The 14,323-nt window shown below is 48.0% G+C and overlaps 1 protein-coding gene across 2 annotated transcripts in view; it reads left to right on the forward strand.

Annotated features, from left to right (window-relative positions):
- Positions 1 to 14,323, forward strand: part of SNX29 (sorting nexin 29) — a 554,801-nt gene that overhangs the window by 364,621 nt on the left and 175,857 nt on the right. For both annotated transcript variants that reach the window (XM_060123064.1, XM_060123065.1), the window contains 2 exons: positions 7,924 to 7,979; positions 10,988 to 11,069. In XM_060123064.1, coding sequence (XP_059979047.1) covers positions 7,924 to 7,979; positions 10,988 to 11,069 — 138 coding nt within the window. The remainder of the gene's footprint in view (positions 1 to 7,923; positions 7,980 to 10,987; positions 11,070 to 14,323) is intronic.

Consider the following 14,323-nt stretch of genomic DNA (forward strand, 5'->3'; position numbering starts at 1 on the left):
CAGTTGTGTTTGCCGTGTATTTAAGGAAATCCTACATTCACTCTCCACTTACACTGCAATCCTGGTGAGAGCAGTTTTGGATTCTAGAGTTTGCACAGTTCTGCTTCTCCTTGGCATCTTCTGGTTGCTCTGTGCCTCCATTTCTCTGGCTGTTCAATGGGAGTTAAAGGTGAAATGATGCAGTTTGTTGAGTGTTTTCTAAACTTCTTTCTTCTTAAGTAAATCATCCTTGTGTACCCTTTTCTTTAAAAGGAGCTCTGCCTTGGAAACTCGATGTGGGAAATGGGTCAAAGTATAATAAAAGCTGCTCTTTTTTTTTCTGGCTGCGTGGCGTGCAGGATCTTAGTTCCCCGGCCAGGGATCGAACCTGCGCCCCCAGCAGTGGAAGTGCAGAGCTTTCACCACTGAGCAGCCCGGGAAGTCCCTAGAAGCTGCTCTTGCTGAAGAAGGGCATTGGGGGAGGGGAGGCTCTGGCCACTAAGCCCTTGCAGCACCTACTAGAAACTTTGGAGATCTGTCAGGAGCAGGCATGACCCCCGTTGTGGTGCGGGGCCAGAAAAACCTGCAGGGGGGGGGCACCCAGCCACTTCTCAGCCCTGGGTGTCCTCATGTGTAGCAGGAGAGGGTTTAGATGAGTCGAATGCTCTCAGCTCCTTCTTAAGAGGCCTGAGTCTTTCGCTAGAGATTGGCTGAGAATTCATAACTGAAGAATAGCTTTCTATTAGTAATTAAGCCTAGAGAAACTGGAGACATTTGTGGATTTGTACTTTCTTTACAGGTGAGGCTTAAAAAAATCTGATGGTGAAAAGGCAATGGGCAGACGTTGGCAAATGATCTGGTGTGCCAAGTTGAGATGGCATCTGCATGTGTGTGTGTGCATATGGGTGTGTGTGTGCATATGGGTATGTGTGCATGTGGGTGTGTGTGTGTGTGCATATGGATGTGTGTGTATGGGTGTGTGTGCATATGGTGGTGTGTGTGTGCATATGGGTGTATGTGTGCATGTGGGTGTGTGTGCATATTGGTGTGTGCGTGCATATGGATGTGTGTGTGTGTGTATGTGTGTGTGTGCATGTGGGTGTGTGTGCGTATGGGGTGTGTGTGCATATGGGTGTGTGTGTGTGCATATGGGTTTGTGTGCACGTGCATGTGGATGTGTGCGTGTGCGTGTGAGTGTGTGTGTGTGTATGGGTGTGCACGTTCGCTCAGCAGCCTCCTGGCTGTTCCCTCTTGCCTGCTGCCCAGAGTGACTTTTCAAACGGGGACTTGCCCAGTCTCTCCCTTGCTGAAATCCTTTTGGAGGCTTCCCTCTACCTGAGCAAAGAGCAGAGCCACGCCGTCCTCCCTCAGGCCTCAGCTCCAGCGCCGGTCCCTCCAAACCTCTTTCCCGAATTGCCTTCCCAGACACCTTAGTTATCTTGATTCTTCTCCATGGACTTTTCACACTGTCATTGTGCTATCAGTTATTTCTAGACTGTCTCCCTGGCTGGATTGTATGCTCCGTGGGCCCCCAGCCTTCATCTCCCCTGCTCCCTGCTGCCTCTCTGGTACCCAGAGTGTCTGGCCCATAAGAGGAACCTAGTACGGATTTGCAGACTAAGTGTCTGAGTAACGGTGTGTGCATCTGTGGTGGAGCAGCTGGCCCTTCACTCGTGCGTGGGGACTGCTGGGCCCCAAACGCCTGTTCTGTTCTGTCCAACATCCTTGAACTCTTGCCCTGAAAAATGAGAGTAACTGCCAGTCAGCAAGCCCTTTGTACGTATGTTGTCCATGCATCTTAATTGCTTGGAAAGAAACTAGATGTCCATTCTTCGTAAATTAGATAATTTTCTCACGCCCCCTCCCTTCTCATCCCTGCCCTCCTCCAACCATCCCGTCCCCCATCTGTCTGTTTGTTCATCTGTACATCTATCCATCCATGGGCAACATGCTCTGAGCAATCAGTATGTGCCTGATACCATCTGGGGCTCTGAGAATATTGTTCCCGAGACCCTCAGAGTCTTTTTGGTAAAAACAGACACATCAAAAACTCATTCACAGAAGTGTGCTAGCCTGCCTTCATGCAAGCTTCCAGGGCTACTCAGAGGATTGAATTAAAGACTCTTTAAAGCTCTTATTTGCCAGTTCTTTACTCCCAGTAGAGAGTCTCGGGCCTCAGCTGATGCCTCTAATTGTGTATTTGTAAAACAAAGAACAAATTAACAGATAACACACAGCCCTGAAAGTGGTGCAGACCTGGCAGCAGCCCCCCTGAGGGGAGGAAAGCCCAGGCCTGCTTTGTGTTCACAGCAGCAGCCCTGAGCCTGTTTGTCCTCTGGCCCGGCGACCAAGCTGGAGATAGAGCCGTGCATTTCACATGTTGTTCCTTCTTAAAAAGTGAGAAGAGAAAGCAAGGTGTTGGTCGGATGGGAAATAGTTGTCGTTTCTGGCAGTGCAAAGTGAGAGCTAATTGCTGAAGGGAGGGCTATGTGAAAAGAGGGATGTGCGAGAAAGTGACTGGAAAACATAAATTATGGGTGTTTTTTCATGACTGGAGCAAAGATTTGTTGTCCTGTATTGTCCGCCTTTTTGCCTTGTCTTTTGAGCAGTGAATCCGAGAGCCCTGTAATTAGAAGACAAGGAATATGGTTCTCTTCCTTTGGTTCCTCTTATCTCCAAACTAACTCATCCTTCTCATGCATGATGATTTCGAATTTGCTCCAGAGCAGTTTAAAACTTGATTGACACTTGTGTGGAAATGGAGCTTCCCTCATCATTCACTTGTTTGCTCAGTCACAAGTGCTCAGTCAGTGCCCACAACATGCCAGGGCGTGTGTGAATGACCTTTCGTGCAAGCTGCTGTCCCCAGGCTCGCAGGGAGGGACAAATACAGGGTGTGGAGTAATTGCAGCCTGAGCACCGGGAATGGTAGAGGGTGGCAGTGTGGAATCTGCGTATTTTTGGTGATCAGGGAAGGTATCTCATAGGACGTCATCTTTTAGCTGAATCTGAAAAGATGTGAAAAGAGCCAGCCATGCAAAGAGGCTGGGGAAAGAAAGGAGGGAAGCATGACTTGCGATAATACATCCTTCACTGTATTTATTTGAGGATTAGTAATGTGCAAATACATTGGCGCGCATAGAAGATGTTCAGCGCACGTTGGCCCCCTCTGCCCTCCATCTTTGTTGCTTTCTAGCAGGACCTTCAGAGAGCCATGTGACTTCTTTCATGATCAGTGGAGGCTGACTTGTATACCCAGAGATGGAAAAGGATTCTGATGGTGGGTCTCGCCTGTCCCTCCACATCCTTGTGTATGCGGCGCCTGGGGTGTTTGCTACAGAAAGACCCAGAAATCCTGGCTGCTCTGTTTCTCCAGCCATGGGCTCTGCCTTCCTCTGCACTCACATACTGACCCCCAAACCCCCAGACCACAGGCCAGATGATGAGCCGCCTTCTCTGCAGGGACAGGGAGAAGCACATGAGGACAACCACACTTACTTGTGCTCCATGTTGGAGGGAATCAAAAAGAAGCCTCCATGGCAGAGATGTGTCCTCCAGGACTTCCCAGGGCTTCAGGAAGGCACGAGGGATGTTTGTGGCCAGCATCAATAGAAAGTTGATTTTTCTTACAAAATCTCTACCCCACAAGCCTTTCACTGCCAGGATATGAAGTCAAATCAGCTTTCTGGATGCTTACTGTAAACCCCAGATGCTATCTAGCTCCAATCTGGGTAGACAGAATGAAAAGAGAGCATGTTAAGATGTTTAATAAGCTTGGCCATCAATTATCATACTGCAGTTGCTGTAGAGCCTGGCCTGATTTTTAAGATCTATTCCACCAAGGTCAGAAAGTTCATGGACTCTTTTTCTAGCCAGCCTCCCTGAACTCAGGCAGACACATAAATGTCTCCTGGCTTGCTGATGCCAATAATGCCAATAATCAGAAGAAAAACTCCTGGCGGCTTCCCGGGTGGCACAGTGGTTAAGAATCTGCCTACCAGTGCAAGGGAAACGGGTTTGAGCCCTTGTCCAGAAAGATACCACATGCCGTGGAGCAGTTAAGCCCTGAGCCACAACTACTGAGCCTGCGCTCTAGAGCCTGCAAGCCACAACTACTGAGCCCGCGTGCCACAACTACTGAAGCCCGTGTGCCTAGAGCCCGTGCTCTGCAACAAGAGAAGCCACCGCAATGAGAAGCCTGCGCACCGCAACAAAGAGTAGCCCCTGCTTGCTGCAACTAGAGAAAAGCCCGCACACAGCACCAAAGACCCAATGCAGCCAAAAATAAAAATAAATAAATAAATAAAAATAAAATTTTAAAAAGAAAAAAATTTTTTTAAAAAGGAAAGATTTTTTTAAAAAAGAAGAAAAACTCTGAGTTGGGAGGATTTAACAACTCCCAGATACTTAATATCCATTGTCCAAGAGGGTCCCCCTACAAATAAACATCCCTGAAGGGAAATTTATCTGTCAGGAAGAAACTTTCTTTTAAAAATTGATTATTTTCAGAAGTTCTTTGTTAATATCATTGTAGAGTGACATCTGTCCTTAAAAACCTCACCTTATCTTTTGCTTCTGGTCACCCTTCCCCTCAGCCTGGTGGGGCAGACAGTCAGAACCTTGCTTCTTGTGAATGAGGTTCCCCGGGTCCAAGCTCTGTTCACATCCCGTCTGAGAAGAGCCTGCATTTAAAGGCAGTGTAATGATGCCGCTCGTGCCTTCACAGTCTGTGGGTCCTTCCTCCGATCTGCTTACCTGATCCTCACGTCGTGCCGAAGGACCCTCCCCAGGCTCAGGTGCTGAGGGAAAGCTCAGAGGAAAAGAGGTGCAGAGTCACCCTGCAGCCCCGCCAGAGAAGGCACTGGGTTCCACGTGGAAGCGCTGAGGGGAGGCTGGTGTCTGGAAGGGGCCGCTTCAGAGCGAGCCTTAGCCCTCGTCCATCCCCCATGAATAGAGGACCTGAGGGCACAGCCTCTCCCATCCTGCGGGGGAGGACTGGAAAGACTATCTTATTCACTTTCCGCGGTAATGCGATACACACTTAATATATTATGTATATAATTAATGTAGGTATATATTATATATGTGTATGTATACAATATAATATGTATCTGTTAGTATTTACACGATTAATGCATCTTCATTGTAGAAAGTACAGGGAAGTTCAGATCCATGCTACAAATCCATCTGGCTCCCCTCTCTCTGATACCCCGCTGTCTTTCGGATCTCTTTCATGCTAATATTGATCCACAGTCATTATGAGTTATATTCAAGACTCGCACTAGGTATTTGCAGTCCGTAGCAGCTTTTTTTTTTCTTTTAAAATTTTTTTTTGGTCGTGTCCTGTGGCTTGCAGGATCCTAGTTTCCCAACCAGGGATTGAACCCAGGCCCTCGGCAGTGAAAGCGCCGAGCCCTAACCACTGGACCACCGGGGAATTCCCCATAGCGGCTTTTTATTAAACAGAGACCAGGAGCTTTTTTTTCTATGCCATTAGAAATTTATCAAAAGCACTCTTTTGGTGGGATAATGCATTCTAATTTACATTTTTAATTGTTAGCATTAGATTATTTCGAAACTCAGAACTATACAAAAGAGTGTTGACTAAATAGCCTCCTCCCACCCCCCCACCCCCACCCCTGGCGCCCACAGGCTGGTGCCCCTTTGATTGGTGCCTTGAACTTCACTTCTCTACCTTCTTGATGCAAAAACAAACAGATACAACCTGATATTCTTCATTCTCTGTCTTCTCACCCAAGGTGGTGTATAGACCCACCGTCTGTACCCTACTTTTGCTTTCACGTGATGATCCATCTTGGAGGTGTTTTCACAACTGCACGTGGAATGCTATCTCATTCTTCAAAAGCACATTTAAATTCTTTTAAAGCAATTCACTCAAAAGATACATTTTTTTAATCTTCCAGAAAGATAGCAAATGAAAAATAAGTATCATTTCTCTCCCCAGTCCCACTCATAATCTATTATCAACGATAGCCACTGTTATTTTCTTAGATCCTTTTCCAGAATTATTTTTGTGCTTGTACCTTCATGAGTGTGTGTGTGTGTGTAACTCGTTTCTTTTTAAACCAGGCATCTCATACGGACATGTCATAATTTCTTGAATCATTCCTCTCTAGTTGGACCTTTAGATCCTTTAGATCCTTTTGGTTGGCGTCTTTGTTTCCTCTGGATAACAGAGGACTGTGATTTCTGGGTCAAAGGATGTAGGTGTCTTTAGGGATCTCAGTACACACAGCCTCGTGTCTTCCCCTGATAGGTTGTACCAGCTCTCACCACAGCCGCCCAGAGGAAAATAACAGTCCCTCTAACAGCAGGGCCACCCCGACCCCCAGCCCAGGGAGTTCCTGATCTTTTGAAACTGATGTTCTCTCAAGCGGTTAGGCGGGTTTCTCCTTGTTGGGCTTGAAAGAATCTCTCAACAGCAGCTCCTTAACAAAGGCTGCAGCCTGGAGCCCAATTGAATTGCTTAGTTCCAGCGACCTGGAAAGGGCTCAGCTTGGGCCATTCTCCCTCAGGGCTGCCATGTATGGGGTGAGACACCCCCAGGTGGTGGGCAGATTCGTGTATGGTGTCAAGAATAACAGACAGCTTCTCAATAGTTGTCATATTATTATAGCGCACAGGTCAGTCAAGGAGACCCTTCTACCTGCCTGGCACTGTTCCACATGCTCTACACGTATCAACTCCTCTTGTTCTCAGAACAACCCTGTGCGTATTAGTATCATACATACCCATTTTACAGACAAGGACAGTGTGATGCAGAGAAGTCAAGTGACTTGCTCGCGGCCACAAAGGAGCTCAGGATTGGATCCTGAGCCGTGTGGTCCCAGAGCCCAGGCTGCATAACCACTGCGTCCTCCTGCCTCCAAAAGGAGCCTGCTCTTTCTCTAAGGACTACCTTCTAGTGTCTTCTTATCCTCTGTACAGGCAAGACTTTGCCAAGTCTTACCTTCTCCTATCACCCTTGAGCTGGCTTTTCCTCTGTTTGCTAAGGGTTTGTTGCAGAAAAGCCTGGACAGACCTGGATTCGTATCCCTTTCCTACATGTGTGGCCTTGGACGAGTTCAGCCCCTGTGATCCTCAGTTCCCTCATCTGGAGGTCAGGGGGCATTACCCACCCCCCAGATCCTTATCACGATTGATGAAGGTTGAGGATAAGGAGAATGCCCTGACAGGTGCACAGTGTGAAACTTTCCCTCGTCACCCTGCACCCTTCTCTATCCCTCTTGGTTCTTCTTAGTTTTGATCCGCAGTCTTAAGTTCTCTCCAGTTCAAATTTGATCCTATTACAAAAGGAAGCTCATTCCCAGGGTCCGATAACATCACGATTTATTGAGCATCTACAAGTGCTGGCCATTCGCTGTCTGCTCTGGATGAGAATTGCCATCCCACCAGGCGTTATAGTTTCCTGCACCCAATCCTGTTCTCATGGGGCCCTTCTGAGTCAGAAGAGAAAGTCATGTTCGACTGCCTTAAATTTCTCACACATGTGAGGGGAAAGGATAGAGCCATTTGGGGGACAGACATTTCCCTTTGTGTTTACACACCACGTGTGTCTGTGCGTGATGATGCGTATTTTTGCCTTTGCACATTTGATACCTTGCCTCTCAGCTCCTAATTAGGCCTCTGTAGCTCCAAAATTACATGCTTTTACACACCCATGATGATCTCAGTAGGATTAACAGTCCTTTTTTTCTGTGAAGGTAATTGAGGTCTTTCATGGTGGCATATTTTTATTACTGTAACTCCGTCTTTAACCATCCTTCCATAAAATCTCTTATTGTTTTCCAGTAACTGCTTCTTCACCTCATTCTGAACAGGAAATGCTCAGGGGTCATTGAGAAGCAGAATTTCCTGTGATTATGCAAACCATGGTAACCATGATGCATTTTCTCTCTCCCCTTCCCCCTCTCCCTATGGCAGGTGCCTGGAGATTTGAGTCAAACATCCGAAGACCAGAGTTTGTCGGATTTTGAAACGTAAGTCCACAGCATGTGCTCGTGAGGGGCCCTTTAGAAGCGAGACTCTGTTACTTGGCTTGCGTCCCAGGAGACCATAGAGGAACCCAGCAAGCGCTGCTGAAATCTGCACGACGGATTTGGTTATTGTAGAGCTGGGGAGTTGTTTGCCCGCAGCCTGCGTCTGGCCTTCAGATGTGTTTTTAGCTCCCTCTTTGGGTATTGAAAAACAATTTTTTTTTTGGCTGACATTTAAGAGTTGGAAGGTATCTCATGAAAATTTAAATTTCTCCATTTTCTTTAAAAGAAGAAATCCCAGCAAGGCCACCATCCGCTAGAGCTGAGCAGCAGCTGCTTCTTCCATCCAGGGCGCGTGCTTGCCAGCTTGCCGCAGTCCCCACTTCTCCCTTTTGTCTGACTGTGGCCCACTCCACTCATTCCACTGTCTGGGTGTCTCCCATTCAAATTTTGAGTTTGCAACTCCTGGGCTGTTGGAAACGACAGTGGTTCAGTACCTTGGTCTGATTTTTGATTGGATTGAATTCTGTCTGGCGCCTCTGCTGTTAACCCCTAAGGAATTTAGTTGGTCTTCAGACGGACTCTTTCTGATCAAGTTGCCTCACTTTTTGGACCTGTAATCCCCTGGGGCTGGGGAAGAGAGGAGTGAGTCCTGAGTTAAGGACAAGCAGAACCTCCCTAGTTGTGCTGAGTAGAGGAAGGTTCAGCTTCCCCAGGAGAGAGGGCGGGGCATCGGAAGAGCATTTTGTTAGAGCCAGGCTGAGCCAAGTTGAAATCTTAACTGCAGGACTCATGCTGGTGTGACCTTGGGCGAGCCACTTAACCTCTCTGAGCCTGAGTTTCCTCATTCATAAGGCGCAGATCACAAGAGTGGGGTTTTGAAAAGCACGGAGGGGATCAAGAGGCCCCGCAGTGCTTGGTAGCGGCGGTAGAGGTGGAGGTGCCTGTTAGATTGGTGAGGGGGGTCGTGGAAGTTAAGAGGCGAAGGATGAAAATCAAAGACGAGTTTGCTTCGCATGGGCCTTTGGGGGGCGGGGTGGAGGGGAGTACATAGTGAAGAGGATCATGGGATGGTGGCCTGGCGGAGGGAAAGGGGGGACCAGCTGGGGAGAGAGGTGAAAGCCGCAGAGGGGACCCCAGAGATGAGCCACTCGTGAGGCGCAAGGAACTCATTCATAAAGCAAGAATTTATCACGTGCCTGCTGCGGGGAGGGGTCGTGCCGGGTCATCGGTGGAGGGGATGAATCAGCCACGGTCCCTGCTCTCAGGCAACCTCTGCCGGGTCCAGCCACCTCATCTCTTCTCCTCCTCCCCCGCAGGTTGATCATCTCCACTAGAGCCAGAGGGAAGCGCCATTTCCCTCTCCCTCTTCTCTTGCAGAGAAGGCCCTGGCTGACCTCAGCTCCATCCCCAGCCTCCCCCGGCCCTCCCTTCATACCAACTGCCCTGGTAGATTTGACTCCTCCAGCTTATTTGGTCTTCCATACTCGGGATCATTATTTTATTCCCTTAACTCACACTTCTGAGTCTAGGAGAGAGAGGACAATCAATTCTAATACAGCGAGCTATGTGCTCTGAAAGGGAGAGCATGTTTGGGGGGACCTGGGGGACCTCCTGGAGCCCTGGGAGGTGGTCCAGCCCTCACCAATCCTGGGAGGTTAATGAAAACCAGAGTGTCAGTTACACTTCTACACCCCTCCCACTCCCGACAGAAATGAAAGGGGAGCACTCTAGTCACTAGCACAGTTTTGGGGACCTTTCCAGGAGGGGTGTCTTTAGATATCCAAATCAGTTTGGATGCCTCAGGATGGAGCCCTGGGGAGGTGATCAATAGGGTGTATTTTGCCCCATGAAGGCGGTCAGCACCTGGGCTCAAAGCTTAGAAGAAATGCTGCTTCAGGAGAGAAGCATTCCTTTGTGAAAATGAAATGCCCTTTACTGTGGAGATTGTGAGGCTGTTGAGTCATGGACTCTTCCATCATCAGTGTCTCAAACTGTGTTCTAAGCACAGGAGGCTGGCGAATTTTTAAGAGCTGCTCTTCAGAGATAAGGAGAGCTCCAGGAAAAGCGCTTAGCCCTGGAGCAACTCCTAGCAGAAACAGGGGCTAGGACCTCCCAGCCCTTCCAGAATTGCACAGCACTGCTGTGAGAGCTGTTAATGATTGATCTGGAAGTTTCAGTGACAGTTAACTTATCAGCTTCACATGGTGTAGATCCAGCTGGTGGAAGAGTGGTGGTGGTGGGTGTGTGCGCCCAGTGACTCAGAGTTAGGTTCAAGTCATCTCGCAAGGCGGGACTGTCACATAACTGAAAGAACCCTTGAAGTTCTCTCAAATAGCCGCGAGGATCAGCCGAGATAATCTAGGTGACAGCACGGAGCCGTGCAGTGTATGTGCTCAGGAAGTGATTTTGCTCTATTCGAGCCACACACAGTGTTTTTGGAAAAGTTGCAAGAGCGGTTATTGGTGCCTGGCTTCCTGGAATCCCCTCTCCCCACCCCAAAGAGCTGTCTCTTGCATCGCGTGAGTGTTGGTCTCCTGAGCTCTTCGTGGAGCCTGACCTTAAAGTGGGGCTCAGGGTCTAAAGTGGGCATGGTGAGGAGGCATCGTGACTCCTCCAAACGCTCCAGAAGCCCTGTGGGCGTGCTCTTGACACTCCCCCGCCTCGTGGGGGCTTCCGGTGATCGTCCCCCTCTTCAGATGAGCAAACTGAGGTTCAGATAAACTATGGGCCACGGTCACTCAGTTAGGAAGGACTGAAGGGCAGCTCTTTCTCATTCCAGAATACAAACTGCATTATATAAATTTTATATATATATATATATATATTTTAAACTAAGTCCCTGAAAGATAATCTTGGGGGACCAGGTAATGAGATGGAAGCTGATGCTTTAGCTTACAGTTAAGTGTAATAGATGTTGCCGTACGTCGTGTGCCTCTTAGGGGAGAAAATAGCTTCCTCCCTTTTTCTGGCAAATTGAAATGACCACTCTGCATCTTTCTTTTGTTCAGATCAAACCGAGCGCTGATCAACGTCTGGATCCCGTCCGTGTTTCTCCGGGGCAAGGCCACCAATGCATTCCACGTGTATCAGGTAATCACCTGGTTTTCAGTTAGATGTCACCGCTGGGGTGGGGACACACTTGTTTGTTACTCTCTGGTGCTTTTGCGTCTTGGCGATGGAGTGCCATACGGAGAAGCCACAGCCTCCAGATGCCAGCATCCACCTGCCCAGCCTCCCCGAGGAAATGATCCTTCTGTCAGACAGAAGGAGGCAGGGTGGAGCTTTCTTGTGCTGTCGGGCCTCCTAGCGTGGCCATGACCGCTCAGCTCGGACTGCTTGAGCAGAAATGGGATTTGTTGGCTCGTGTTGCAACTGAAACATCCAGGCGTGGGTCTGGCCTCAGACCTGCCTGGACCTGTGGTCAGACATCTGCTCCCATTTCCCCTGGTTTCCTCTGCTTGGGCGTCCTTTTCAGGCTGGCGCCCTCTGTGGGTGGACCAGGCAGCTCCCAGCAGCACCAGACTCTCAGCCTGTCCGGGCATCTCTCAGGAGTCTGTCTTGGATCCCAAGCCCATCCCTAAACCCCAGTGTTGGGAGATGGACTTCTGTGATGGGCCAGCTTCGAATCATGTGACCCCCACTGGCACTGGGGTTGGAGTTGCCCTCATGTGACCATGTGACTGAGAGAGGGGTGAGGGGGCTCCCCAGATGAAAACCAGGCCACTCTTTGCCAAAGAAGGGGCAACAGCCACTTGGCAAGTGGACACTGCAGATGTGCCCTCTGCTTGCTTGAGGTAGAGCTGATCACCCCCTCCCCGGCTGAGGACTGAGTGTCTGAAACCAGGGGACCTTTGTTTTGGAGGTGGTTTTGCCCCAACAGTTGGGACCCCAGTTGTCCATCTTTTCTCTGATTTTCTGATGCCTCTTCCAGCCCTGCCTACCTACCCTCTTCTTGGCTTTCTTGTTTCTCTTTCTTTTTCTTACCTGATCTGCAGCTGTTGGCGTTCACTTGTCCTGGGACTGTTTTGTTTTAAGCTTTGACTCTTAGCCACTTCTGGTTCTGCTGTTGAATTATCACAACAACTTTCACTACGCTTTGTTCTGATTCCCCATGAGCTCCGTGAAGAGCCTTGAGTTTTGTTGCCATTTTTCTTAGTGGGGAATTGACCATTGAAGAAGTCTTCTCAGCTATTAGGATAGTTTCCCCAGAGACGGGGGTGGTGCAAAAAGGACCCTTGAACCTGAGGATAGAAGCCCTGGTTTCAGTTTTGTGGCCTTAGGTAAATCTCAGTTTCCTCATCTGTAAAACAGAAATAATAATAATGCTTACTTTGCAAAGCTGTTGTTATTGGAGTTAGAAATACATGGTGTCCAGTAGGCACTTGGTATTCGTTTCTCATCTTCCAAAATGATCGCCGTGTTTAGTCTTTGATGGCAGGACTGGCAGTGGGCATGGGTTATATAATGGGCTTAAGCATGATACACGCCTCTTACCTGAAATCTTACGGACAAATGAGCTAGAGTTTGGCAAGGAAGTTTGCACTGGAAAGTTATCCTAGTTTACTTGTTCAGCTGGGCGACAGTAGCACTTTAAGAAGAGAATCTGAGTGTTCCTGATGCTCTCAGCTCTGGCTTGAAAAGAGAATTAGATATGACAGATTTCCGAATATCCTTTTCTCCTTTTATCCCAAACCAAACCCCCGCCCCCCCCCCCCAAAATCTCTTATTTGAGCATCCTTCAAGTTCTGCTCTGCGGTCATCAGAAAGCTGGGAGGTGTTGCCTGGAGAATGAAAAAAGTGAAGCAGACAGCTTTATTTTAGAGCAAAATTAAAATGCGAGATCGCTTGAGAGGTTTCCTTGACCTTTCATTTTTCACTCCTCTCCCTCCCCTCACCCCAGGAAGCAAGGGCCCTTTTTAGCTCCTGAAAGCCAGTTAAGGAATGAGATGGACACAGCAAATATGCAGTTGCCTGGGAGATTGTTTCCACAGTGGCCACCGTGGGATTCGAGCCACACTCTCCCCATCCTTGACCATTTCCAGAGCTTTCCTGGGTGTGGTCCAGCCAGTGCGTGGAGGATAAGGCCTGGATTTCATGGAGCCATGAGGCTGACAGCTCCCACATCACGTAGAGCAGCTGCGTCCCACACTGTGGGCTGTCTGAAATCTCTCCTGATCTTGGAGTGTGTTGAATGCAACTGTTTTTCTCCTTTTAGCTAACAACGCTTCTGGTTGGTACCTAAGAGCAAAACTCTGAGCATGTGTTTGGAAGCATTTTAGAAAGTCTTCGTTACAGTGTGATTTTTTTGGGTTTTGTTGTTTTTTAAATGATAAATGGTATTGGAGAGAGAGTGACTCCTGTAAAATACTGCTACTGTTGGACATTATTTTTATTCGTTAAAAAAATGCATTTTATATAATTCTACAAAAGATTTGAGATAATTTCTAGAGAAACTCAGAAGAGAGTGATACAATAGAAGTAAGAAATAAAATATCAAGAGTCAGAGAAGATGTAAACTAAGACTGTTTCCATTAAGGGAACAGTGGAAATCATATATATACATACATACATATATACGAGATCCTATGTGGTTGCTCTCATTGGTTTGTAAGTTTCCTTTGAGCTTCCTGGCAACCAGTGTGAAAATGGAAATGTGGCTATTTTGGATAATTCGATTGCTAATGAGAAGAAAATATGTCAGTTCCTCAAAGGGAGTTCTAAAAGAAATGTCCTCACAGAGCTTTAGATGAAGCAATAATAAAGAATGTGGTAGATGATGCCCTGTTACATCCCTAGGACAAATCACTGTCAGGTTTCCTTAAGATCTCCCTCCAAGGAAGCCAAGGGCATAACCTCAAAATGAACCATAGTTCATTTGAAGAGCCCAGACAAAAGGATCAACACATGTAGCTTTCTCAGTAGATCTGCACTGTCCAGTCCGACAGCCACTAGCCACGTGTGGTCATTTAAATGTTTTTTGTTTTTTTTTTTTTGGCTGTGTTGGGTCTTTGCTGCTGCACGTGGGCTTTCTCTAGTAGCTGCAAGCAGGAGATACTCTTTGTTGCGGAATATGGGCTCTAGGTGCACGGGCTTCAGTAGTTGTGGCGCACGGGCTTAGTTGCTCCGCGGCATGTGGGATCTTCCTGGACCAGGGCTCAAACCTGTGTCCCCTGCATTGGCAGGAGGATTCTTAACCACTGTGCCACGATTGGTGGCATCATTTAAATTTAACTTAATCAAAATGGGAAGAAATTAAACTCTAGTTCCTCAGGCACACCAGCCACATTTCAAGTACTTCTTAGCCACACGTGGCTGGTGACTGCCGTATTGGACAACGCGGATAC

Source organism: Lagenorhynchus albirostris, chromosome 15, assembly GCF_949774975.1.
Source record: "Lagenorhynchus albirostris chromosome 15, mLagAlb1.1, whole genome shotgun sequence".
Classification (NCBI taxonomy): Eukaryota; Metazoa; Chordata; class Mammalia; order Artiodactyla; family Delphinidae; genus Lagenorhynchus; species Lagenorhynchus albirostris.